This window comes from Schistocerca nitens, chromosome 7, assembly GCF_023898315.1.
Source record: "Schistocerca nitens isolate TAMUIC-IGC-003100 chromosome 7, iqSchNite1.1, whole genome shotgun sequence".
Taxonomy (NCBI): Eukaryota; Metazoa; Arthropoda; class Insecta; order Orthoptera; family Acrididae; genus Schistocerca; species Schistocerca nitens.
The window spans coordinates 497,889,609-497,901,704 of record NC_064620.1 but is presented as its reverse complement, the minus strand read 5'-3'; the positions used below and the strand labels follow the sequence as shown (position 1 = coordinate 497,901,704).

Genomic DNA, 12,096 nt, shown 5'->3' with positions numbered 1-12,096 from the left:
TGTGGTGTGAAACATCAATACAAACAAAGTCAGACATCTTGACAAATTGGTCATTAATCAAAATTTCTCTCAAACTCAGCCTACGTTTAACAAACATATCAACCAATGATGCACACTGCTTAATGATTTGATGAACTAGAGAAGTTTGACAATCTATCCATCTGTCTGTTTACAGGGACCTTTACAATCCAATATCTAGTTTCAGTTTCTCTGCCTGACCACAATATGATCCATCTAGAGAGAGAGAGAGAGAGAGAGAGAGAGAGAGAGAGAGAGAGAGAGAGACTCCCCACACTTGTGACTATATCTATACTAAGCCCTTCTTTCTCCTGTCCAGGTTTTCCAGCTTCCCTACCACATTCCGACTTCTGGCAATATATGCTCTTACTCTTATTACATTACCTTTTCATTGGTTATTCAGTCTCTTTCTCATGATTACCTCCCACTCCTGAGGATCCAAATGGGTGACTAACCTGGACTCTATCGCCAATGGAGAGATGATCATGACACATTTTCAGTTACAGTACGCATGTCCTGTGGATACACATTGAGTGTCTTTAGAGGAGTAGTTTCCATTGCTCTCTGCATCCTCATGCCATTAATCATTGCTGATTTTTCCTTATTTTAGGAGCAGTTTCCCACCTGCCTTGAAACTCTACCCACTTCTTCATCCTCTTGGGAAGATCTTTGGAAGAGCTAGTGTGACCCCTTATACCAGAAGGGTTTGACCATTCAAAATTCAAGCAGTGGCTGTGTTCAAACAGGACCCAGGATGTTTAGATTACTACTGAAAAATGCCACTCCTAGACCATGGGTTCATAGGGACACTCTGAAGCCCCGGTCATGGTAAGTAAGAAAATGTGATGGCGGCAAATGGTGTCATATGTCTTATGTAGATCAGGAAAGTACAATGAGATATTGACATTTAGAAAATGCTAGTTGGGTTGCTGTTTTTACCATAATCAGATGACTGGTGGTTGATCATCCCACCTGAAAACTACACTGATACAAGAACCCAACATAATCGTTGGCCAAGTATTGTTTCGAGCAGTTTGACAGCACATCAGTGAGGCTTATCATTTGGTAGCTGTCAAAGGATGTTGGGGATATGTCCGATTTAAAAAGTGGGATGATGCATTAGTGCTCTGCTGTGAAATGAAAATTCCTTCTACCAAAATATAACCAAAAGCCTTGAGTAGGTGGAGTCCGAGTTGGACTCAAGTTTTGGATCAATTGATTATGAATGGAATCATTAGCTGGGCACATATAAGATGAGTTAAGGGCCTGAAGCAGTTTTCACTCACTAAGGTTAATTATGCAACTCAGGGTCAGAGGAAGTAACTGACAGGATATGTCTTCCATTTCTCTTTTATGCAATCATAAGTTAGCATACAAGAAGAGGACACCAATGCTGTTGCAAAAGGGGTCATGAGGTGTTCAGCAAGAAATGATGCACCCATAAAAATACCACTATCAAGGAGGAGATCCAGAGCAGCTGTGACTTTTGGTCACACACTAAACTACAGAGTTTGGCCAAACAGTCCAGGGGTTAGGAGATATACGTTCCGAAGGAGGGAACATAGTGCTCCAAGCATTCCTTCTTACTGTATTTAATTAGGTTGCAAGGTTCTGCAAAGAGCCACTTACAAGTGACAAAAATGATCAGTGAAGGACGTCATTTGAGACACTGCATGGTACCCTGGTGGATGGAATTCACAAGAAGGGGGTTATCATTTCCAGCCATGTAGGTGACGGCATCAGAAACATCTCAGTCAGGCTCGTCAATACAATCTGATGAAGAGAGGACAAAGGTGATGGCAGAGCTATACAACTGCCAGTTGGCCCTTTGGGAAGCCTAATTTCCAGGAAGTGACAGGATCACTGGAAAATCAAAGGAATCTCATCAGCATGTTCACAGAGGCTTTCTTGCTAAACTTAAAATTTAAGAGGCAGTATCTTCCTTTGTGAGTCTGAAGGTCCTCATAGTATTCAAAATAATTGTGTGCAGAGAAGGCAATCTTAAGAGTTCTACCAAATGAGAAATTCCTTGACCACCCACAAACTTAAATGTACAACACCTTTTCACTAGTCTTGACTAATTTGATACCATTTATCCTGCTACAGGTATCTTGAGATGATCTTCCCATCATCTACAATTTTGCCTTCAACAGCTCTTCCTCTGTAAAGTAATTCTAGATGGATTGACACATTCATCTGAACTGCCCCTTCTCTCCTGGTAAGGACTTTCCACAAATTTCTCTTCTCAACCAGCTGTTATAAAAAGAATGAAGAAGAGAATTTAATATCCCATCAATAACTTGGTCATCAGAGATGAAGCACAAGCTCAGATTACAAAAGAATGAAGAAGGAAATCAGCTGTGCCCTTTTCAAAGGAACCATTCCAGTATTTGCATTTAGAGGAATCATAGAAAATCTTAGCCTGGGTGGGTATATAGGGATCTGATCTGTCACTCTCCCGAATGTGAGTGCAGTGTGCTAATAATTTCGCCACCTTGCTTGGTCATCCTTTATAGTACCACTTCATATTATCCTTTATTTGGCCATCCCAATTCATGACATTTTACTACAACACTTCATTCCCTGGTTTTCTCATGGTTCATATTTCACTTCCATCCAGATGCACAGAAACTTCACCATAAATCTGATTTTGATATTTGACAGAAAACTTTATAGAGATAGTGCTGCAGAGCTTAATGATACTTTAATGACTTATTTTTGCAACTATTATAAGCTGTGTAGTGAGAATAATCTTTATTGCACAATAAAGTTTATACTCATATACATTACATTCAATAAGCTAATTATTGTGGTTCTACAATGAAAATATTTCAGTAATATTTGGTAACAGTATATTTCATTTCACAGAATAAAATGTTCAGAATAGTTTATGTTCCTACCTCACAATCAGGTTGAATTAAATGTCTTGATGTGCCTTTTCAGTTTATGAGCAATGATAAAGACATTGAACAGAAACTGTTTTCCAGAGTTTTACAGAAATTATACTGTCACGAAAGATGAGTGAGAGTGCAGGAGTTACTTTGACAAAAAAATAGTTGTTGCTCTCATTTTGAAAACTGGTTAACAAGTGAGAGATGGCATATACCTTCCATACTACAATCCAACATTCCCTTGGATAGAGATGGAATGAGAAAGCTGACAGTCAGCACTGGGCTAGTCACTCTACTTCATTGCAGGGTTAGTAAGTCAGTTTTAGGGCTGTCAATTTGGCCATCAGACTTATTTTTTATCATTCCTGGAAGTAGCGCATGTCCTATTACACACTGAATGCTATACGTTCATGGTACCTGTGGGTAGTCAAGGTACACATTTTTATAATATGTTCTCCATGTTGTCCTGTCTTCTGCTACTCTCTTCATTTTCATATAGCCCTTTAATGTCATGATGATATTGCAGACAAAACTGTAGCAAACTGAATGCACAGATTCACTGATATATTGGCCCTTTATTCTTTACAGACATATAATTTGCTTACCTCAGCTGATAATACTCATAATAACAATCTGAAACTGCATTGATGTGACAATTAATTGATGGAAATCAATGATCAGTTCCTTTCAAGCCAATAGTCTTACAAAAAGAACCCACATTTTTATGGTCCTCATTCTGGATGAAGACAACTATCAGCTAAGATTAAAGCTCAGCAAATGGTAATATTAAAGCACATTATATAGTCATAAAATGAACACTGCAATCTGACCAATAAAATAAATGTCACAGGTGATAATGTGATTGACGAAGGCAAGGTCTACACATAATTAAATTCTTAACTGTTGGTTACACAAATGAAAATCTTACAGTATTGGCTCCAACTAGATAATGAACAGTTTGATTCTGAGCCAATGTTTTCAGCATCATCATTAGTATATGACGAACTGCAAGTAAGTTCCATTCTGTCACCTCTGTGAGCAAAGTTCTCATTTAACTGTATCTGGAAAATAAACAGCATTGCGCATCCCATAAATATTGAGAATTAACTGGACCCACTTTATGAATATTTCTGTATGTATTGAATAATAAAAGTGCTTTCATGGCTGAAAATTTCCAGGTTACTCAAAATTTATTTACAAAATATTGTTCAACCATGTTACATGCTACACTGTAGCAATGGAACTATAAAGCAAGTCTACAAATCAGTGCATCAGTGGCAAAAATATATTAGCAAATTATTCCTAAGCAAGTCACAGAGATTGCTAATCAACCTTTAAAAAATAATTTCAAGAAATAATACTTTTGCTTAGCATGTTTTTATAAATACAAGTACAAATTTGATAAAGTTTACAAAATATGTCATTCATAGATTTTGGCCCCCACATTACCCTTGTTAACTGTCTATTGGAAGGAAACCACAAAAACTGCCTTTGAACTGAACACCACTTACTACATGTTACACCATGTAAATGACACAGATGGAACAGCTGACAGTCAAACATTCCAAGGAAGTCTCTCATTTCACAACAATATCTTTTAACACAATATCACCATGGATGTACAATGTGTCCACAATTTGCGGAGAACACCTGTATTTGAAACTGTCCATCAATGACCCATCCACATACACAGAATACTGGTCCTCAGTGCACACAATTTTTAAGCAGAATGGTCGACCAGGTCGGAAATGCGAGCAGTGCGCCTTCTCCTCAGTACCCCATTTGCCTTTCACCCAAGCATTTCGTACCATCGTGTAACCTGCACGGAAACGAGGGTTGATGTGAAGTGGAATAATTGGATGTGGACACACGTATGATCCACTTTGAAGGTTTACATAGAACCTGGAAAGAGAAAAAAAGAGAAATGTACTGAACTGCTCACAAGAAAATGGTTTAAAAATATTCTGAAAGTGAAAAAAAATGAACATTAATTTTTGTAAAATGATAAGCTACATACGAGTGAGGCAATATTTTTACTCTTCCAGTAATCTCAAGCTCATGGCCAATACCAAATTCTTCTAAACTGCCAGTAAAAGGCGTATCCTGCAAAGAAAGAGACATATTTTGAAAAGACTGCTCAAAGGATATTACTTACAATGATTTGTAAGACACATCTGAATTCATTTCACATGTTCAGATGATTAGTTATACATAAAATGAACCTCAATAACTTCATTTAATAAAATTTATGACCACTAAATAAATCTTAACTAGCAAATGTTATTTATAAAAGCCGTTCATATTAATTTATATTTATTATGAATGGTTGATCTGTTTAACATCTTACAAATATTTCCAATAAATGATTTTCTTTTTTATGAATTTTGGAGTGAATCAATTTACATATTTTGGCCTTAACATTGGGAATAGCACACTAATTTTTTCTCTTTGATGTTAATCTTTTCCTATTTACTCTATTAAATTTTTTATCATCTTACCAGTGGATCTTCATGCTCATCTCGCAGAGACTTATTCATTGGAATTTTTACAGTTGGATTTTTGTAGCCTGGATACTGTTCAGGATAGATCTCAACCCTTCGATATTCCAGTAAGTCAACTTCAACATCACCACTTATATGGACAACCTGAACTTTCTGCAATGGTATACGATGTGTATATGTACAGTAGTGCCTTCCATTAATGGCTATCTGTAAAAGAAGAAGATACCTTCTAGCATTACCTTCAGTTTAAAAGAACACAAATTTCATATTATAAAAATTTAATCATATGCAATGTACTTCCAACTGCAAAAAATTTAACCCTACAGTATGTAATCAGACATGGGCAGTCAGATGGCTCCCAGTCACTATTAATTACCCAAGTAAACAAGAGACAAATCTATAATTATTTCCTTTGTAAAAATTGCACTAATTTTTATGAAAACTATAACAACAAGAAGGATGAATCTGAGTGAAATTAACCTGATATGTTAAAATAGAGTACTAAGGTACAGCATGACATGAATCTTCCACCAGCTGCAATCACAGTCTCTAAATGTCATGGTACAGAATAGAAGTGAACCTGCATACATTTCTTGGGATTTTACTCCATATGTTTTGTATGAGGTGTGTTCAAAAAATATCAGGAATTTTGTAATTTCGAGGGTTGTATTAGTCAGATTTGCACAATTTTTTGTTCTTGTTTTCATAAACATGTCAAACATACCTGTACACTTATAGCTGTATTGGATGCCTAGTATGCAATCGGCTATTAATAAGGTTACACAAGTTTCATAACAAGTGGTGATGAGTGGTTTATGGTAAAAATGGATATATTAAATTTTGCTATAAAAATGGAATAAAAGTAACAAAATCTTAGAAATGTTGAATGTTGTTCTTGGTGAGTCTGCAGTGAGTAAAACAAGGCTTTACAGGTAGGATGCCCAATTCCAAGATGGCCATGAAGAGGCTGAAGACGACAAACATTCTTGACACCCCTGCACATCAACAACTGATGACAATGTGGGAAAAGTGAAAGTAATGAGTATTAACAATCACCTAAGCACAATCAGTGAAGTTACTGATGATGCTGCCACATCAACTGGCTCATGCCATGAAACGTTTGGGGAATGAGACCTGTACACCAAAATCTGTGCCAAAGGTGTTGAATTTCAAGCAAAAACAGCTGCAAATGGGAATTGCTCACAAGTTGCTAAATGAAGTCAACAACAGTGCAAAACTACTGAAACTTTTCATAACAGGTGACAAAAACATGGGTGTATAGGTATGATGTCAAAATGAAGAATCAATCATCCCAGTGGAAGATCGAAAAAAGATCAGCAACTGCAACTGAATATGAAGGTTCTGCTAACTGGTTTCTTTGATTTTAATGGCATTGTATGTTGCGAGTTCTTGCCAAAAGATCAAACAATCCGTAACGAATACTATCTAGAAGTTCAATGCTGCTTGCGTTGAAAACAATCTGAGAAAAAGGCCTGGTTCTGTGGTGAAACAACACGACAATGTGCTTACCCATACTCCACTGTTTGTGAAGTTTTGATGACAAATAACATTATCATGGTGCCCCAGCCTCTATATTTCCCAGATGTACTTCTTTGTGGCTTTTTCTGTTTTCAAAAATAAACAGAATCTTAAAGGACCATTGTTTTACAGTCTTAAATATGATTAAAAACACATTGCTGAATGGGCTAAGTGCTATCCCAAAGACTGAGTACCATAATTGTTTCGGGGATTAGAAGGCATGCTGGCATAAGTGTATAATTTTTAATGGGGACTACTCTGAACGAGAACAATGTAGATGAATAAATAAAATTATTTTCAAAAAATGAAAATTCCTGATACTTTTTGAACACACCTCATATGCATGTTCACAAAGCATTAACACTGCCTGCAAGAGCACCCTTACAAACAAGTTGCCAGCTGACCATAGCCCAGACAAGGCTGATGTGTGATGTGTCAGATGAAGAAGCAGACCACAGGAAGACTGTCATTCTTCCACAAAGGCTTGTACATTGGGCACTGCTTACCATATATGTCTGCATTCTGACACTGTTGAAACTTAGCAGGTGGAGTTGCCTGGCATCTCTTAATAAGAGGGATGGAACTTAAATAGTGGCAACTGTTTATTCACAAACTATACAAAAGAGTTACATGTTTGCACCTGTTACTGTCCTTCAAAGTAGTCACCAGCAATGTGTAGAACACGTTGCCAGCGATGTGGAACGCGTAGTATACCGTTAGCAGAGCCTGTTCTGTTGATGGTGCGAATGGAGCGGTCTACTGCCTGTCGAATCTCTGGAACAGTTCTGAAGCGAATGCCACCATCAGTGCACAGTATTACTGTTCATTTTTGGAGCATCACCTGTGACCAGCTTTGCGAAAGAAGCAGCAGCACTTTCTGCGTAACCCTCCCATAATTTTGCACGACAATGCGTGGGCACATACAGGGCAAGCTGTGGCTGCTCTGTTCAGTTGATGGGACTGGGAAGTACTGTACCATCCACCCTACTCCCCAGACTTAAGGACTTGAGACTTTGATTTGATTCCAAAGCTGAAGGAACCACTTCGTTGCATTTACTTCAGAACTGTTCCAGAGATTCGACAGGCAGTAGACTGCTCCATATGCATCATCAACAGAACATGCTCAGCTAATTGTATACTATGCCTTCCACATCTCTAGCAACAGGTTCTACACAATGATGGTGACTGCTTTGAAGGACAGTAACAGGTGCTAACATGTAACTCTTTTGTATCAGTTGTGAATAAACAGTTCCCACTATTTAAGCTCCAACTCTCGTACGTGGAAGTTACAATTCCATGTTGCTCCATTCTGATACTTGTCTGCAACACAACTCAACAGTTCAGGCTGGCAGATTTAGCTATCAATGAAGTGTCCAACGTATCTGTTGCCCCCACTGTAAGACATGTTTATGTAAGTTGTTTTTGTTGTTGTCCTTATCTTCTGTCCAAAGACGGGTTTGCTGCAACTGTGCATGCTGCTCTATCACATTCAAGCGTCTTCATCTCCAAGTAACTGCTGCAACCTAAATTCTTTTGAATCTGTTTACTGTCTCTCTCTCTCTCTCTCTCCCGTCCCTAAACTGGTGATCCCCTGATGTATCAGAATGTGTCCTGTCAACTGATCCCTCCTTCTAGTCAGGTTGTGCCAAAAATTTCTTTTCTCCCTAATTCTATTCACTACCTCCTCATTAGTTACATGATGTATCCACCTAATTTTCAGCATTCTTCTTTAGCACCACATTGAAAAGCCTGTATTCTCTTGTCGTCTAAACTGCTTATCGTCCATGTTTCACTTCCATACATGGCTACACTTCATATTTATTTGTATTTGTATAAATAGTTTCAGAAAAGACTTCTTAATACATAAGCTGATGTTAACAAATTTCTCTTTTTCAGAAATGATTTTCTTGCCATTGCCAGTCTGCATTTTATATCCTCTCTACTTCGGCTATTATCAGTTATTTTGCTGCCCAAGTAGCAAAAGTATCTCATTTCCCAATCTCGTACCCTCAGCATCACCCAATTTAATTCGAGTACATTCCATTATCCTTGGTTTGCTTTTATTGATATTCATCGTATATCCTCCTTTCGAGACACTGTTCATTCCATTCAACTGCTTTTACAAGTCCTTTGCTGTCTCCAATAAAACTACAATGTCATCAGCAAACCTCAATTTTTTTATATCTTCTCCTTGGACTTTAATTCATACTCAAAATTTTTCTTTTCTTTTCTTTGCTGCTTGTTCAGTATACAGATTGAATACATCAGGGTAGCTACATCCCTGCCTTGCTCCATTCTCAACCACTGGTTCCCTTGTCTGGTTTCTGTACACGTTATAAATAGCCTTACAGTCCCTGTATTTCACCCCTGCTACACTCAGAATTTCAAAGAGAGAGTTCCAGTCAGCACTGTCACAAGCTTTTTCCGGGTCTACAAATGCTATAAATGTAGGTTTGCCTTTCTTCTACAAGAAGTCATAGGGTCAGTATTGCCTTGTGTGTTCCTACATTTCTCCGGAATCTAAACGGATCTTCCCTGAGGTTGGTGTCTACCAGTTCTTACATTATTCTGTTAAAGAGTTCATGTTAACATTTTTCAAACATGGCTAACTAAACTGATAGTCAACTGATAGTTCGGTAATATTCACACCTGTCAGCACCTGCTTTCTTTGGAACTGGACCTATTGTATTCTTCTTCATGTCTGAGGGTATTTTCACCTGTCATATTTTGCACACCATGTGGAAGAGTTTTGCAATGGCTGGCTATTCAAAGACTATCAGTAGTTCGGAATGTTGTCTACTCCCAGAGCCTTGTTTCGACTTAATTACATATAAAAATCCTAAATTCTGTGACTCTAGGCTCACATTTTGGACAGTTCCCTCTGTTGTTGTCATGCAGAATAAACTACCCGTAGCGCGCTTGTGCATATTTGCACACCCTCAATCAGTCTGGCTTCATGTGGTAAAATATTCAAATATGTTTAAAGTACAATATCAAAGTCTTTATGATCATATTGTCAATACATTTATCCTAACAGTTAAAAGTATTCACATTAGTATTACCAATTTTGCTTTTCAGCCAGCAAGCATCACCACAATTCAACCAACGTTGTGAAATTTAACGAAACTATGCAGCACAGGCAATAGTGTATCGAAATGCGATTGAAGATTGAAATGAGGACGTTTCTATTTCAAATACACTATTCAAACGCATTAACAGTAAGTTCTCTGGAGAAATCTCTCTCACTGTAAATGATACATTAGATGACGACGACGGTACCTCTGAAGATGAATGTCTTTATGGGGCCACAGCAGTAAACAATGGGAATTGAGGGCTTTATTATACAAGGGAGCACAAACCATCACGAATAGACAGAGCTTAATGAAATGAATTGACAGAAACCATTGTAGAAAGTTATAGGGAAGTGTACACACATGAAGAAATGTCTAAAAAGAAGCATAACAGAAAATACATATCGGTGACACTTGTTTAACTGTACAATGTATGTAGTTAATAAAGCAGTCAGATTTTGTGAAAACCTTCCAATATCATATCAGTATTCTTTAATAAAAAATGAAATGTTTGAAAATTTTAGAGTATTGGTCTGATTGTCCAAGATTACAATTTACAAAACTGGGCTATCTTTTCTGTCAAAAAACAAATGCAAATGCCTTGAATCAAAAGCTTTTGTAGATGTATGCCATCTGCAGGACTTCTAGGTAAAAAGCTGAAAATTTGTTTTCAAGAACAAAAAGGTAAATTTGGACCAAGGATGACACACCCAATAATGTGGAAAACTGCTTTTAACATAGTAGTTGATACAAGCACCTATAGTGAACTTACATGGAACCATGTTATCAGTTAGTTATACACATTTTCATTCCACATTTAAAAGGCAACACCTATTGCTTGAGTCTTGGACTGAGCAAACAGTTGGAGCTGTGTTTTAAGAACCTGAAATTCAGAAACCCTTAACAGAAAACACATACATATAGAAATAATTCCCCCACAACCCAATAAATACATACAACTGTTAAAACTCTACTTTCTCAGGCAATATAAACTTCTTGTTCACAGGTTTGAAGACTGCTTCAGAAATACTTTTATTCTGGAGGCATCTCAAGACACATCACTTGACGGAGTATTAATAATGAAACTTCATTCAGATATTTATCATCAAATGTCTATATGACAAGGGAAAGAAACTGCCCTGAATTTCAAAAGTGTACTACAATCAATGTTATGATTAGGAAAATGTGGTATCAAACATTATCACAACAGTGCTGTTTTAATTGTTTGTATTGTTCTCAAAAATGCTGCCCTGAATATTTTGTAATAAGATTTAATTATTACATATGAATGCAATCTTATGATACACCAAAATACACCACTACAGAAATGCCATTTTACAGTAGGACACAGTATATCGCAGAACTTATTTTCGTTAGGGAATAATACTGCTGTTTGCCTGAAAAATGAACATATGGCTCATGAATGTATGACCTTATTGCTCAAAAACTAGACATTTCCTTAACATGGGCTCCTCACCATTGATTGATTGATTGATTTTTATTGTTGTAGAGACCTCAGAGATCATCTGAGGCATTACAAAAGTCAATATTACATAGTATAAATGTTACACAAATAATTATGGTACCTTCACACAAAAACAAAACAGAGAAACTTCTGGTACAAATTGATATTGCATAGTAAATTTAGCCAATTACAGACTTACTCATATATAGAAGCATATAAAAACTGATCGCAAAGTGTAGTCATACCATATTCTTTGCCTCCCTTAAAAATTCATCAGTTTCATAAATGCTGAGCTCAAGAAGAAATTCTTTTACTTTTTTTCGAATTATTGAATTGGAAGATCCCTGATATGTTGGGGTATGGCATTAAAAAATTTTATGGACTTGTATAAGAAGCAATTTTTACATCGGAAAGAAACTAGGTCCTGCTTGTTTCTTGTGTTATAATTATGTCGCATGTCATACTGTTGATAACTCGGATAGTTTTCCTTAATATGCATTACACACTGTAGTATAAATATTGACAGCAGGGTCATAATCTGTAATTTTGTAAGCTACATATCAGTCTTATTGCCTTCTTTTGTAGTTTAAAGACATTAGCTGCCTTGCTTT

General features: G+C 36.9%; 1 protein-coding gene across 1 annotated transcript in view; it reads right to left on the bottom strand.

The window, feature by feature from the left end:
- Positions 1-2,863: 2,863 nt before the first annotated feature.
- LOC126195107 (galectin-6-like) overlaps positions 2,864-12,096 on the bottom strand; it is a 480,373-nt gene continuing 471,140 nt past the window's right edge. Inside the window, exons 5-7 of the mRNA XM_049933576.1 lie at positions 5,408-5,617; positions 4,927-5,012; positions 2,864-4,811 (exon numbers count right to left, since the gene is read on the bottom strand). Of these exons, the coding sequence (XP_049789533.1) occupies positions 4,487-4,811; positions 4,927-5,012; positions 5,408-5,617 (621 nt within the window). The 3' untranslated portion in view covers positions 2,864-4,486. The remainder of the gene's footprint in view (positions 4,812-4,926; positions 5,013-5,407; positions 5,618-12,096) is intronic.